This window comes from Chelon labrosus (genome assembly GCF_963514085.1).
Source record: "Chelon labrosus genome assembly, chromosome: 8".
NCBI lineage: Eukaryota > Metazoa > Chordata > Actinopteri > Mugiliformes > Mugilidae > Chelon > Chelon labrosus.
Window position 1 is genome coordinate 8,025,306 of NC_140358.1, and position 16,819 is coordinate 8,042,124.

Genomic DNA, 16,819 nt, shown 5'->3' on the forward strand with positions numbered 1-16,819 from the left:
CTTCCCAGTTTGTTGTCTGGTGACAGAGACCCGAAAGTTTGTGGAGGGACTGAAAAGACGTGTTTTTTTTTGTTTTTTTTTATATGTCCCCTTTATTCCATATGGTTCAGTAGTGTTTAGAATATAAATCTTGTAGCTTTCCCTCAGTAAAAGTTTGTTTGCAAAGACTTTTCCCCAAGGACCATGGGAAGATCTTGGGAAGATCTTTTGCATCTGTTCCATCGTTCTGGTTTCTGCCTGTCTTGTTCTGTGGGTAAAGATTCCTGCACACACTGCTGACTAGTCTATAACCTGCATTATCATTTGACCATTCAGCTTTATTGCCCTGTTTGATAGGAGATGGCAACAGTTCTTAAAATAATATTTCTTTGACATAGTATTTAGCTTAGAACTGCACATATTACAGCTATAACAACTCGAAGAACATGGAAAAGACACAGCAGGACACCGTTGTTGATGTGTTGAAACAATTCTCAATTTTGTACGGCTTTGTATATCTATATATATATATATATATATATATATATATATATATATGTGTGTGTGTGTGTGTGTGTGTGTGTGTGTGTTGTGTCATTCTCATCCCACCCAGGACCTGTGAGTCTTGGAGTGTCCAAGTGCAGTTTCTATGAGGTCAATGGCTGCTGTGATAATGCTTAACTGATGCCGGCTGTCAATAGTCATTCACCAGGAGAAAAGTGCTCCGCCTGTTCAGTAAATTACACAGTGCGACGTGAGCCGTGAGGTTCAAAACAACCTGACCCTGCCGTTGTTGTGAGAAACAATAGAACAATGACTGCAATCAGCTTTTCCAGCAACCATCTGTGTCATGCTGCTGACTACAAAACACCTTTCCATTACTCCAGGGCTGCAGCTATTAGCTCACCATGCTATTGACTCCAAAGTGAGATGGAGAGGTTATTGTAATGGCACATTCGATTGTCTCTGACCCTTCTTTATCCAGTGTTTTGTTTTGCTTTGACCTTGACATAGGTGGGCTTTTTGAATGCCATAAAGCTTATGAAAGTGATCATATTTTCACAATGGCTTGTTTTGTTCACAGACCAACATATCTGTGAGGTTATATTGCTTATTACAGTACATTTTGAATGAGTTTTCTCTGTGTATGAGATGTGTATTCTCCAGAGTCTTTCTCCTTTTTCCTTGACTGTCCTTCTCACGGCTTCTCCAAGCATGCCCGGGAGCAGTATGAAAAGCTGTCCACGATGCACAAGAACATGCAGAAGCTCTACGAGAGCATAGGCAGTTATTTCGCCTTCGACCCCCACTCAGTCAGCGTGGAGGATTTCTTTGGAGAGCTGGCCAACTTCCGCATCCTCTTCTTGGTGAGTGTAAAGATTGTGGTTTGTGTACATGTAGAAGGCCGAGCTCATGCGCGGCCGTTCCTTCAGAGTGCACGCACACAGAAACTAACAGAAGCCACCACCCACACATGCACTTGCTTTTGCACACACTTGCTTGCACACGTTGGGCGTCAATGAGAACAGTTACACATGCACACATTTTCATCAAACTTTCAGTAGATCCTGGCAGATGGTCACGACATGAGCAGAAAAAAAAAATACTGTGTAGTTCTTTCGTGGATAGAATTGTATGTTGAAAGGTTATGACAATTATGTAGTGTGGCACTTCCTTAAAGTTGGGGTCTTACCAGGGAGAGGCAAAAAAGAAATATAAAAAATTGAAGCAGCAGAGGTTGAGGCAACCTGAATTTCAGTTCTTAATATCAATCCAGCTCCACAAGCAAATGTTCCTTAATGCCCCTCAAAAGCGCTTCAACCCTCCATGTCTGGTAATTGCTTACATCTTTCAAACAGTACACCCAAGGTTAATAACCCAGGTTTCCTCTTAAAAATGTTTTCAAAAACTAGAGGAGAGGCAAACATTAAGGGTGGGTATCATCAGATATTATCTTCATATCTAAGTCACACTCTGATGTATCATTGCGATTTTCATTTTGCATTTTTGATTTGCTGAGTACTGCCATTTCTTACCTTTTTTTACCATATGTTTTATATATCAAGAAGACAAACTGACCAAAAAATAGGTAGCACTTCTGCTGACTTCGCCAGAAAAAAATAAATAAATCACCATCACCAACTAACTGGTACCAAAATGTTCAGTTCATTTTTTCAGTTTATAAAATAAAAGATTCAAACTTGGCAATACAATATTACAATATTGTCGTAATATGATGATGTATCAACTCTTTCTCCCAACCCTAATAGGCACTATACAGTTTAAATCTGGAAGTGAGCGCCAAGAGTAGAAACATTTCCCTTTCATTCATCTGATAATCCATCAAGATTTGTGGTTTGGATTTACTGGTTACACTTCACTTCCTCTGTTATCTAAAGATTCCGGAAAGTTTTTGGTTTGAGAGAGTGTGTTCTGGCCCCTTAGTTACTGGAGCTTTTATATTTCCCTGGTTAGCCCTGACATGCTTCAGTCTTTCTTTTCAGTTCTAATACTGCTCTCAGAAAGAATATGCCCGTGCTCACCTGCTGCGTGATTTCCTTCCATATGTCGTCTTTTAGCAGGTCACAATGGTGCTGTGTCTCACTTTTATTTTATTCAAAAACATAAGCTCTGTTTTATTGTTTGTTTTCACCATTTCCAGTGCCATATTTGTCTGGAAGCCTGCGAATATAGATTTCAGTTTTTGCCAAAAGTTTCCTTGATATGTTTATTCAAGATTATTTTGGTCTAGTCAACACGCTGTCCATTCCCTGGCAGAAGCAACTGAAGAATATAAACACAACCTCACATTTCCTCATATTACATTTGGCTTAACTGCTAATGTGTTTTTCTTCGCAAATGTATTCGCAACGTTCCACAAATGAGACCCTTGTTCACCGAAGATCACAGAACTTTAGAAATGTGTAAATTACCAGGTAGACTATATGTAAAGAAGCTTTTCCACCTACGTATTATGTACTTCACACCCACACGAGGATGACATCTACTCGAGTGTCAGGTGCTTGAAGGACCTGAAGGACTTTTAATTTTTGTTAAGAATAGATTCTTGTGAACTTTTCTTCCTACCAGTGGTGATTAATAAACCTGGAAGAGAGAAGACAAAGTTACGAAACAGATTAGAATACATTATTAGAAAGAAGGAATACCAAGGATAAGAGAGCGTATAAGTGCTTTGCTGATAAAAGAGGTGTGGTGAGCTTCTTAACCTGTTAAACACAGTTTCATTAGCTTGAAGCTTCTTACGTGTATGAATGTGCTCTCACTGCAGCGCACTGTAGATACGGCTGGGTTTTGTTGCAGGTAATGAATCTAGAGGAGGACTTTGGTTAAGGTTTTCGAGTTGATGAAATTTTACGTTTCATCACCTTGTTTGAAATGAGCGAAGTGTGGAAATTCTTCTCAAACTACAGCAAAGAAGCACTTCCTCTCTACAAAAATATACACATTTTATTGTTTTGGTTATATAACATTGACATTTTTTTTTCTACATTCATACATTAAAGTAGTGGAGCATACACGGGTACGGAAGTTTCACTACTGAAGTAAATCTCCAATAGGATTTCCTTTTTTTATTATTTTTTGGCAAAAGGAAAAACTCCTCTACTTCTTGTGGCAGTAAATAAAGGGCAAAACAAGTTAGAGGTAATATTAATAGTTAGGTAAACATTGCATCACTTCTGGACAAAGAAAACGTTCCCAATTTGTTGAGCAGTCTGTTAAACATTTATTCAGGCATCTCCGCTTTTCTACCTTGCACGTCCCCCCTGGCACTGCCCCAAAAGCTCCCGGTGTCAGGATGATGACATGGTGTCCAGACGGCATACTCTCAGTCTTCACAATCCATTAACGTGAATGGCAAGGTCCCCTTGTCTGAATCCTTCTCCTTTCTTCACTCTGATCCCCAACTGAAACCAACTTTTCGTTCTCGCTGATCAAAGTGCACAAGCACACAACACAACACTCCCTCAAGGATTACGGAGTTGTACATCTCTAAAAGAGCCAAGAAAATAAATTATTCTCTCAAGCAAATAGCTGCATATGAATATTTTATCACTGATTTAAACTTTCCTGCTACGGTTAAAGGGAGGGGAGTGAGAGGGATATAGTGTTGTGAATGGGAAGGGGCTGGGGCTGGTAGTAAGTTAATATATTCATATAAAAACAATTCTTAATCACCATATTCTTCAGATATTATTTATAGATTTGGGCTCTTCAGCTGTGCTGCCAGGAAGGCTAATCCCATTTGCTTGCAGAGCACAAGAAATCAATGTTCATTTCTACTATGTTGTTTTTATTTTCTGACCCTGTGAAAACAAGCGGGCTAGCTCTTTCGCAGCACAATGAGAGCCTCTTCCTTGGCTTTTCTTGTCAGTGAAGGAATTTTGCGCAGACGTCTACTTGTTATTTATCTCTGAAAAAGTCGACCGACATCAATCGTTGCTGATTTGTTCTAAATGGCAAATCAAATGAAAACGATGCCTTCTTGTTAGTGAACAATTTAGCTGCATTTAACTTCTTGACAGGCCTGGTGTGCCTCAGACTTTTATATCAGTATTGAGACATTGACTTATTTGACTGCCTCCTGTCTACATTGCACTGCCCTGTGTAATGCATGCATGGCACAGAGCATCTGCAGTATTAAAGAATTCCGTTTCAATACAGTCACCCTAAATTGCTTTTACTAAAAAGTTAGGGCTTAATGCACCCGACCGACATAAGGCATTTGAGTAAACGCATTGACAGACAGTCCTCACAGAACTGAATGTAACTGATAAGAGAATCCATTAACTCTATTTTGCTTCTGTTTCATTCTCTTTTCTCTCTCTCTCTCACTCCTGTCCCATTTGCTTTGCTTTTCTGAGGCCAATGAAATATTATTTGATTTCACTACATGGAGTCAGTATTCCAACAAGAGTCCAGCTATTTGTTAATTTAATGCTGCTACCATATTCTGAAATAGAGTATGAGCGAAATGCAATCGCAGAGCCTGTATATGTAATCCTGACCAGGAGCGTGGGGATGAGGGTATTTTTTCATTAATGAGTTATCAAAGCGCAGCAGATGGGCTGGGATGAGCTACCAGTTTTCCTTGTTAATTGAGTGACTTTCTAATAAGACCAAAAGACCCAGCCTGGGTTCACAAAGTAGCAAGATAGAGCATCTAAGAGATTAAAATGATAGTTTGTGTGTGCGAGTGCATCCGTCCACTTCTGAGCCCGCTGGATATTTCTAAAGCTGCCTAATTCCTTGACAATATGAGAAATGATCGTAATCATCCTGGTGATGCTGAAGAGGATGCTCTGACAGTTCCTCTCTCTCCCCCCACCTTCTTGCTGAATCACGTCATGTTTCCTCAGTGTCTTTCTGTACACCAGTGTGACACCGTCATTAAATTCATTGCACCAGATCTTGGAGGTCACCTATCAATATGGGAATACATGTATACCACAGAGCAGAAGTCTCACAATCTGTAACCTATAACTTCCTGAAGCCATTTTCCCCTCACAGCCTGGCACAAAGTGAAACAGATGGCTAATAAACACATTTGCTACTTAAAGCCCAGGCGTTGGTAGTGTTTGTAAAATTCAAATGAGATATAGCAGTGACACTCTCTGTGTGAGATCACTGGTGCAACTGAGCGGTTGGAAATACTTATTGCTCCCTCACTGGACTGGCAAACTTGTATGCATGGGAGGGGAGCCATGCTGTGGGAGATGTATTGTGTTGTGCAGGGTCAAGGAAGAACAGCAAACACATTTCATGAATTATTGAAAGAACAGACCTGGAAAGGGAAATTCCTTCTCGGTCCTTGTTGGTAGATTAGACCTGTGGGTTGCACAGAATTCAGCTTTCCAGCCAGTGTTAGACAGAAGAGTACGTATAATCTCCATCTCAGGCGCACTGGAGGGTATGAGTGTGACATGCACTCACTTCATCTCAGGGCTCCTAACGGGCTCGAAAGCGAGAATGTGCCGTTTCAACGCTACCCGCCATTAAGGCGATATTATGCGGAAACCAGACACATTGTACTGTCTGTGAATTTAAAGATTCTCGCTGTGAATTTACATACCTCAGAGTCAATATGTATACATTACCTATACACTACATGTTCCTAATAGTTCAGGGCACAGTGCCGGTCATAAACAATGGCCTCTAGACCTAAGTGATACTGTGTTTTATTTACTAGTATTAGATGGGATTCTTGCCTTAAAGGACTGCCCATCAAGGCAGGATAATTTAAACCCTACCTTGCTGCATTTCATTGATGGGTAGACATCAGTAAAAATAAAGTGTTACTCAACATTAATTTTAGTATTTTAAGCAAGAATATCTGCTCCAGTAAACGAGCAACCATTAAAAGTATCACTAAACTTTATTAAGCAACTGACTTTATGTATTATTATGACACATAAGCCAAAAAAGGGCCATGGGATATGGTCTAAAAATCTAGAAATCCTTGTACGTACTCCTATTGAATGTGCCTGCATGTGTAAATTAATAGAATTACATGTGCAAGGTTCCAGTACAGTGAAATACATTATATCTATCACATTTTCATGCATTATTTTAGTTGCCTTGTGGTGCTCAATGATGGCATGCGTCGAGACCACAGAGGTTAATACGTTCTGTTTCTGCGAGGCATCCTTCTCTGTGGGATTCAGTGTGTATTATGAATTTATAGATTGTTTACTTCCATTAGAAGATCAAAGTTATTGCAGATTGTGTGCATTTTGAATAAATAATTGCGCTCTCGTGCCACTGTAATTACAGAGGAACGTCACCGAGGGCCAGATGGTGGGATGTGAAGGACAAAAATATTGTGTTTTCATGGCCACCTAAAATCACGTTGTCATATTTTTGTGGATAAACATTGTTTTATATCATACAGAATATCTGAGCAGATTCCACTGGAATCAGATCTATTGTCTTCTGTTTCAGTGGGGTTTAGATCTAGTTTGCACTACTAAAGATTATTTCTGAAAACACATCTCATGAGGATTGTTTTCTCTTGTATGTCCTCCTACAATATACAGAGTGGCCAAGAAAATGAGACCTAATACAGTCGTTCGCTGCCAACGGCAAAACAGAGGCAGTCAAAGAGAATGGTAAAGGGAAAAAAAATAACTGAACAGTAAACTCATATTTGGTGCTATGATAATTAGTGGTGCTGTTTGATTAGCGCAACATAATTATGTTGCATAATCATGTTTACAGTCAGAATTAGTTGTTTGTTTAAAATAAGTTTTGCCGACAGGATTTTATTTGTAATCTGCATAATTTATCTTTCAGCTCGTGCTGTAGATGTTGGGGATTACAGTGATATTACTTCAGAAATGAACGCAGAAAATGCCCGTCACTCAGCAAAGTAGTTAACTGTTGCATTGCTGGATTCAGCTCAGCTCTCGTCTGCGTTCATTTACAACACCAACAAATTGTGTGCAGTCGGCAGGCCGTATAGAGTGCAGCTGTGGTGATAAAATACAGGTTGATTTGTGAGTGGTTACTGATTTGCAGCATCCACAGACAGAAAACATCACTTGTTACTCACTCACTCTTCCCTACTATTTTGTGTTTCTTTCCAGCATTCTAACATGACTTCTCCATTATTACCCCACCTCTGCCTCTCTCTCTGTCTCCCTCACATTCCCTCTCTCTCTCTCTCTCTATCTCTATCTCTCTCTCTCATTGCCCTTGTCATGTAACAAGGAGACAGTGACAATGAGGGCTTGTGTCCTTGGACATGGAGAAAAGCTCTGCTATTGACTGGCATGATGAGCTGCTCTTTCCTTGTTCCTTCCCCACAATCCCTGTAATCCCTCTGTCTTAGCTGCCAACACAACACACACATCAGGACCATGGGGGCATTTGATGGGGGGGCCTACTGTCGCCACTTATTATATCAGTGCACAGACAGGGCCATGCCTGCGCTTCCTGGCGCACACACACATATGCATACATAAGAGGGAAGCACCACAGATGAGGTAAAGCCAACAGATGCCTATGGACTCACTATGCACTCACTTCCATGTACAGTATATACGGGTACATACGCCGTGACCTCTCACACGCGTACACCAACACATACGATGGCTCCTGTCCAGGGCTGCGCCACAGGCCTGGGATGGCGGAACATTTTGTTGTCTCCAAAGGTCACACGGTTGCATCTTATTCTCTGTTGGCGCAAGAACAAACTGACACATTTGTAAAGGCTGAATACATACAGTTGATTATCTCTCTTTCTCTGACTCCATCCTGACATTTCAGCTGGTCACGAAGGAGGAGCAGGATGATATCTCTTTTTCCTTCCTCAGAGACTGGCACATCGCTGAAACACTTTTCTTTTCATATTTAATGGCTCTCCTATCCTGTCAGAGAAAATATACTAGCATGGCGCATGTGTGATGATCATCTAATATTTCCTAATGTGTGGCCTGATATTGAAATATTATTGATAGCAAATCAGAGCTCCCTGTTATTAAAAGAATGCACAAAAGCCCAAACACGTCATGAACAAATAGGCTAGATTTAAAAAAAATAAATAAATAAATAAAAAACGATACCCAAACATACCCAAAGCATGATATATTGTTTATCCCGGCTTATCACTAACTATCAAACCGTTCTCTGAATAAGAATTTGCTGATGGCATGCTGCAGCTTCTGAACGCTATACGGCAAATGCAAAGATGCTAAAATAGTGGTGGTGGCAGGAGCCAGAGTCTCATTTTATCTGTGTGTGTGTGTGTGCCTCATCAGGAAGCAGTGAAGGAGAACCACAAAAAGAGGGAGATGGAGGAGAAGATCAAGAGAGCCAAGCTGGCGAAGGAGAAAGCCGAGCGCGAGAAGCAGGAGCGCCAGCAGAAGAAGAAGCAACTGATTGACATGAACAAAGGTATGCCACTTCTCCCCATGCTGTCGCAGAGACGGAGACGGGGAGGCAGGTGGGGAGTTCGGAGGACGAGAACGGCAGGATGGAAATGGGGGTTTCATGGAATGTTGCTTCACACAGATTTGAACTCTGAAGCAAGAGGATAATGTGTAGGAGGGGGGAGGTTTTTTTAACTGTGAAGGAATCCTATATTTACTTCCACAGCTGATATAATGCTTCAAACAATAGGCAGCTTATGCTACTTTTTATGATGTAGTTTGCCCCCTTAACAGCACTTTCTTCTGCGCTACAGACATTTGTACAAATTACACAGTTTTGGTAAGAGATACCAATTGTGTTATTCAGTGGTACTAAGAACTTTTGGAAAGTAGTCATAAATAAATACAGAGGCTTTGTTTGGGACAGAAGACACAAAATATTTAGGTCACGTTTAAAAATAGGAAGTTGATGTCTACTTATAGAAAGTCGTTTCTAAAGTGAACGCTTCGAAGAAAGTTTGCAGGCAGCGTGTAATATATATTGTCGTGAAACGCTAGAATTACTTACTATTGTCCTCCAGCAATGCCAGCAAGCCGTGTATTGATCAGCATAAGCTGCAGTTGTTCACACATGGAAAAATAGAGAGCTGGGTGCCTGTGTCTAGTTATGCCAATGACATTGAGAAGGAATTTCAAGCCTGGAGGGGCTTTGCAAGCAGTGCGTGGACTTTTGTCCATTTTCTTTTCTTTCTTTTTATTTTTTTATTTTTTGGACAAATAGACTGGGATTTCCACAATTCACCAGCTTCTAAATGTCAACGCCAGCCAAGGACCTCTCTGTAGCTCAGCCGCATTGGGAAATGTGACAAGACAGTCTTCAGTATGCCGCAAACTCTCCAAGATAATTGATGCATGCTCGAGTTTTTTCTTCTTTCCCTGAGCAGTGACCTCTCTGAAAGCTTCACTTTTAATAATCCAACATGGCTGAGCTGAGGGAAGCTGTCTTCCCCTTTCTCTCATTCTGGCTAACCAGATGGAGAAGGATAGAGAAGTAGGTATGATATTAAATATTTCTGCCAGAGCAGATTTTGATCTCAGTTTCTGAATGCCATAATATGACTTGAATGAATAAAACATGAGGATGACATGGGCAACGTTGCCTGCAGCCTTGGAGATAGTGAGGATTGTCCTCCACACCAACACCTAGCTCATTGGACTGTCGCAATGACAATGACCTTGGAAGTTATGAAATACATACTTTTAAATTCAAGCAGTGCTAGGCCCAGGATGTTATTTTTCTCTCTGTCAAGGTCCTTACCTGTATTGACTACACATTTCATTAAACCTTGAATAGTTTCTTTTTGTGTCCTAACTTACCTCTGTGTGAAATGTAATCAGAGAAAGGACAATCAAATGCAGAGCTACTTAAATGGATCCTGTGAATGGGAGTCTGAACTCGAGCCAGAAGCAGGATGGAGGTTACAGCAGCTTGGTGGTTTGTGCTTGTGTTTTCTCTCAGTTTCTCTTTAAGCTGTTTGGTTGGAACACACATGGCAGGATATTCAGCGTTTTCCCGCTGCACGTCTTTCTTTTCTGTGCCTGCACTCCTCTCAAGTTGACAGCCTTGGCTTGAGAGTCTTGGCTCTCCTCTCCCATTCTGTTCTAAAATTCTACATCTGCTTCAGATATTTGAAGAGTTCGTTATTTGCGGAGACTTTTCGCATCAATATTTCATGCTGTGCATCATTCGTGTTTTCTGTAAAGGTTGAGGAAAACAAGGTAGTGTACTGCACGGATAGGCTTGTTTAATTCCTATTACCTTTAATTAATCATGTCCAAACTGCTTCTTGATTAATTTTGCATTTTAGGTTGAAAGGCTAAATGAAACACTGAAATAGATAGTTTGATGTCTTTAACCTTTCATATATAGATAGATAGATCAAATCGACTTGAACACAGTATATTTTTGTTTGCAAATCCATTAGCATGAGCAGATGGAGTGAGCATATGGCCATTGTATTATGAGAATTATCCACAGGTCAATGTCTTATCTTTTTTTTTGTGGATTTACTGATTTGCTCATTTTATTGCTTAAAAGACTGATGGATCATACTATTGTGTTTAATGCAATTTCAAGAGGCTATTTTTGAGAAGGGATAGATTTTATGTCATTTCACAAATTGCAACCTAATCCCCTTCGCTTGCAAATGATTAACAATGAACTGCATATTTAATGAGAGTTTAATTCATTTAGCATTTGCCAGGACGGCACCAGGCTCGGGGAGGGGTGACAGACAAATGCTTTTAGGAAACCGATAAAATAAAAAATCCCATTTCCCAGTTGATAAAACTCGAGATTATGTTCAGTGACATGCACACTTCTTCAACAAGCGTGATTGATAGATGAGACAAGCGCAGCACTAAACACGTTTTCTTTGTTAAGTATTAGAAATCCTAATGTAGGAAATTGCTTATAAAATCATTACCCAGCCACCCCATTTGTTTTGTTAATTTTCTCTAAGTGGATTTCCACATTCTCTTGAACTGACCAGATGTTCAACATGTACTAAATCGCTTTACTTCACTGGAAATAACTGTTGAACACTGTGTAGAATAAACCCGAACTGATGCTTCTGTCTAAAACAGAGGAAGATGGTTTGGCGCGGCGGGATATTTTTTATTGCAGCATATGAAGCAATGTCACAAGCAGCATGCTGAGTGTGTCAAGAGCTGGAGCATGGTAGAGCATCTGGACTCTCCTCCTCTAAGGCGTTTGTGAGGAGTAACAGGCCCCTCTGGCCGCCTGCTCTGCTGGCATCACCGGGGTCAATGCCCCCGTCTGGGGCAAGTGTCTGAACCCACATGTCAACTGTGTACCCCAGTCAAATTCACTAAGCTTTGAGCTGAGCCGGGAAGCCCACATGTTTATCTGAGCACAATGCAGCTTGGCATAAGGCACATAAGAATGGGCAAACAACCAGGAAATAAAAGTCAGTGGAACATTTTATTTAATCAAGGCATTTCTCCCAGGTGGCACAGAGACATGGAGGAGAACTTTTATATGTTTGTTGACTTTTTGTCAGACCTGGGAAACTAAACTAAATCTCCTGCGGTTCTCAGTAAGAGAATATGTGCAGCAACTTGTGTAAAAGTTCACCTCATGAACCTCAGAGAAACGTTTTTAATTACCATCCACAATTATATCATTTGTAAGGCATACTGGTTTTAACCTGTGAGTTTTACAACACCCTTTACGAGTCTACTATCTGCTATCTCAATTGACTACACACATTAAATGTCATCCAACATTATTAATGTGCTAATCTTAGATCTCAAAATAGAAATATTTGATTGGAAAACTATCTTGTTATAAAAATCCGTTATAAAAAGTGTTACTGTTGTGCCCTTAAAACACATACAGAGGTTTCGCAAATGCTGTTTTTATGATTACACTTTACTTGAAAACTTATCTGTTTTACAGGCTAAATAAGAGCCACCCAGCCGCCTCAATCTACTGTAACAGCTTGCAGACACTAGCGGCGTGCAGATCCATACTTTGGATTCCTCAGCGAGAATATTATAGTGGAAAAATAGGTTTTGTCAAGATAAATGTGGTGAAATATAGCCATTGAAAACTGACTATAATCATCGTCTACATTGTTATCTTTGTTCACACAACATCTGGATGCTGTGTGCATTGTATTCTATCCCTATGTTTAAAAGTACTGAGTCCGTCATCTGTGTTTTACACATCTCAAAGACACACAGCCAGTGATATAAAGCAACATTTCCAATAATCAAGAACCTTCATGTAGAGATTGTTGTTCATTGTAAGATAATCCTTAAATTGTGTTCCCATAATATATCTTGGATTTTCATTACATTACCGCGTGCCCTCCTTTCCTCTCCAAAGCTGTAGTTGTTTAGGCATGTTTCCCGCTCAGCAAGGCCTGCTAGAACGAGGTCTCCATGTCTCTGTGATTCTCTGCAGAGAGCAGTTGGCATGTTGACAATGATGGGCCTGCAGCTTCTATTTATGCATCCTCCTTGTCAACCTTTCACACTTGGAGGATGAAATAGTGTATGTTTACATAAATAAAAGTGGTCTCTTTTAGAAAAACATTGCAGTTACTAAAGTAAAATGAGTTCATATGGATAGTTAGAATAGGGTTTGAATGCATTCAAACAGCATAGTTTATTTGCTCTAATTGTTGTCGTCAGTATTGTCATTCTCGAGATCATTTGTGCTGATTCTGTATCATGCAATCGTTGCGGTGTGTTTTCTGCTGTTGGTGTTCATCAGTGAGTTGAGGGTTTTGTCCCCTTGTGTTTATAATTGTGTCTATTAATGTGGCATGGTAAACTAAATTGACATATTTCTATGCAGCTGGCTTACTGGTTGTGGCTGGCAGAGCCCTGTCGGGAGTGACAGCGGAGGAGATGTGGATTGATGGCTTTGTGTGACAATGACAGCTGCCGGTAGGCCAGTGCATACCTGCATCGCAGCCATGCCAGCTAGGTGATCATAGACAAGCGCTGACAAGCGGCAGTGGGGTGGACAGGTTGGCTGTCTAAGTTTGCATAGTGTCTCCACAGCACAGCAGACATGGCAAACAATATTACCAGGAGAGATGGCTTGTAGAGACGTGAAGGTCAGAAACCCAAGTAGATAAAAGATTTTTCTTTTTTCTGAGCGAGATTCTCACTATTCCTCAGCTCAGCTTAGAAAATGAGGCCAGTATTAGAGAGCTAAAGCTGGCCTTCATGTTTGATATAGAATATAATGAACAAGGACAGACTTCTCCAGAATGTAGCAGTGATATACTGTATGTGTGGTACAATGCCTCTGGATTTGGTTCCTGTGTCAAAGTCAGAATTGCTTCTATTTGCCAGATGTACAATGTACACAGAAATATGACTTGATGATACAGTGAACCACAAGAGCACTCTAAAAGGGAGTTCACTAACAAGGCCATGCCTTAATAGATGCAAGAAATGTATTAATGGATGTGATTCAGGAAGCTGGGGGATGAAAAGGGAAAATACAGAGACTGGAGATGATGTATAGAGTGAGGAGCTGGGGCCAGCAGGGGAGAGTGGTTAAACAATGCCAGTTGCATGGCAGTATCCACAGAACATGTTTCAGTGACCCCAATGACTGGATAGACTCTGACGTCTTGCAGAACGCTTACCTAGCTTGAGAGCTGGCTACCTGTTCATACAATGAGTTCAAGCCTGTCCTTGAACAGGGCAGAGAATGTGGTATCCCTCCTTCCCCATCACGTCGTCTATCACCCTACGCTGATGGGAAACACACTCAATAATGGCACTGTAAAACTGGGTCTATACTTTCAAGGCAATGTTCATCTTCTTGAGTTTTTCTTAGGAAACACATACTCCGGTGAACTGGCTTGACAACATTAGATGAGTGTGTCTCCAATTTCAGGTCATTGATTCCCTAAGGTGTCATCTGTGTGTCATAGCATTGATGACTTCCACGTCTGCTTATATATTGTACTCTATGATAAGTTATAAAAATTAGGGATTTGTTACGTATAAAAAATATTACATGTACATACAATGGTGTAATGCCAAACTTTAAGAAAATTACTTTTTCCTTTGTCCTTGAATTTGAGCTGTCTCCATTCAGAGTGCAAGAAATACAAGGCATGCTCGGAAACCCCTGTGTATGGATTGGTGAATTCCATCATTACCTTGAAAGACGGGAACAAGGGCAGCAGGATTATCTTCTGTCATACACCCATTCTAATAAATAACAGCATATTAGACTGTGCTGTATCTCCAGTCAGAATCAGAATCTGCCTCATGGCAAAGACGGCACAGAAATTATAGATGTCTGCTTCTCTGCTCAGTCCTATAAGACCAAGCAGAGTGAATTGAAAAATGTACAAAAGGAGAATTATTCATAAGCAAGTGACGTGCAAGGATTAAATACATTTATTTTATTGACTGCAAAATTCAATTTTTGTAAGTGAAAGGGATACAATAAAATAGTCATCCTCTGCTTTTCCAGATTATACCACTACATTTCCAAAAATAAATGTCAGCCTTCGTAAAATAAGTCTTTCTTCATAGGGACACTTTGAGTATTTGATGATATACTTTTTTGTCACACATCGCTTTATCACAAGACACGCAAAAATACAAACTCTAATTAGATTTAAGGTGCAGACATTTGTCTTTTCTCAGTTTATGTCTGTCTTATTCCATCTGTGTCTCTGTATGTCTCTCTTTCTGTGTCACACGCACTGTACTCACATCCCTCCCAGCACTTTTCTCTCCCCCATTGCTTTCATAAATGTTCCTCAACTCCTTGGTGAAATCAGCCCAGGCACAGTTGAATCTCATTAATTTGTGGGTGGTTCAAATGTCTGATCACTTCTCCTCCCAGATCTGGACCTCACCAGTCACTTTACAGTCAATCAAACCTGATTAGCCTCACTACAAAGACCGTCAAATCCCATTGTCAAATCCATTTAGATTCCCAAGACAGCACCGCCCTTTCACTGATGCAAACAGCCCATGTGGGGTTTGGTTCAGATGTTATCTTAATCTGGATTCCAAAAAATCTGAAACCCTGCTAGTGCTGCTAGTGTCTGAAACCCTCTATGACATACCTTTAATTTTATTAACCTAATTAATTTAAGTATCCCCAGTAACAGTCACGTACACCACCCTTTGCCATATACTTAACATAAGCAATTGTGGTCAGAGCCTGTGAAAGCTCAGTAAAACATGTTGTTACCTTGTTAAAATTTTAGAGGTGTGAGGTTCACCCAAACTGCAATAAAATACCCCGGTCACCAGCACTTCTTCACTTAACCAGCGCTCTGTGCATCTTCACTCGACCATTGCAACACTTAAAGCCAATCTGCTGATCGCTCTGAAAATACCCCTGATGTCGACTGATTTTGGTTCTGTTGTTGTTGACGGTGAAACTGTTGCTGCTTCACAATTAAAGCCGTTCAGTGGTTGGCGTGCAAAGTCATTATAATGTGAATCAGCAGCGGGGATGATGCCGATTAGCAATTTAAATTGTAGGATTTAGCAGTTCTTGACTTTAGCAACTCCCACTGGTGGCCTTAAAATGGACACTGCAGCAGATAGCAGCGTGCAGCAATACACCAATCCAGGCTTAAGACAAAGGGATGACTGAAATGAACACATAGGCCACCGATTTGTAATAAGAGGGTTTTATTTCTTTTACAAAGTATGAATGCCAGCATGTTTTGAGTTTTGCACACTGTTTTTTTGTAAAAGCTAAACAGCAGTTGTCCTACTCCTGTGACAACCCAACAAAGAAAAGCACTGACATTTGCATTCAGTAAATGAGTTTAAACAAAAATAGCAATGCTGAAACTAAACTCCAACCCAAGGCAATGCTTAATATTACACAGGTGCTTGGATACTACTAAAAGTTCTTCATAGGGAGTCTTTTAAAAAGGTGCTTTCCATCTTGCCCCTGGCCAAAACCATATAGTTTACAGGGAGAGCTGATTTAAGAGCAGACACTATCACAGTTTAAGCCTTGCTGTGCAGTCACTGAAAATGCATATAGATCAGGGTTTGCTATAATTAATTTAGCAATGCCTTGCTTATGGAAAAAAAGGAAAAAGGCAATAGTGGTCTAGTCCGCTGAGAGGAAAGGCTCTCATGACCCTACTGGCACTCTGACATGATGACCCCATGTGGCTCAGAAAAGTGTGTCAACTTAACATCTGTCAGTGCTGGGTTGGAGCTCTCCCTTGTGTGTTGGAGGGGTTATTGGGCAAACTAGCCAAACGCAGTGGATAGATGGTGATAGCAGTATGGTAACTGGGGGGGGCCCGCAGGCAGTAGAAGTAAATGATAGCAGAGGAAACAGAGTGTGGTGACGGCTATGTTGCAAGCCTCTCTCTTCCCCCTTCCCGTCTCCCAGCCTCCCCTCCCTA

At 40.7% G+C, this 16,819-nt stretch overlaps 1 protein-coding gene across 5 annotated transcripts in view; it reads left to right on the forward strand.

Annotated features, from left to right (window-relative positions):
- diaph2 (diaphanous-related formin 2) overlaps positions 1-16,819 on the forward strand; it is a 421,882-nt gene that overhangs the window by 292,674 nt on the left and 112,389 nt on the right. For all 5 annotated transcript variants that reach the window (XM_084549618.1, XM_084549616.1, XM_084549619.1 and 2 more), the window contains 2 exons: positions 1,182-1,346; positions 8,757-8,892. In XM_084549618.1, the coding sequence (XP_084405744.1) occupies positions 1,182-1,346; positions 8,757-8,892 (301 nt within the window). The remainder of the gene's footprint in view (positions 1-1,181; positions 1,347-8,756; positions 8,893-16,819) is intronic.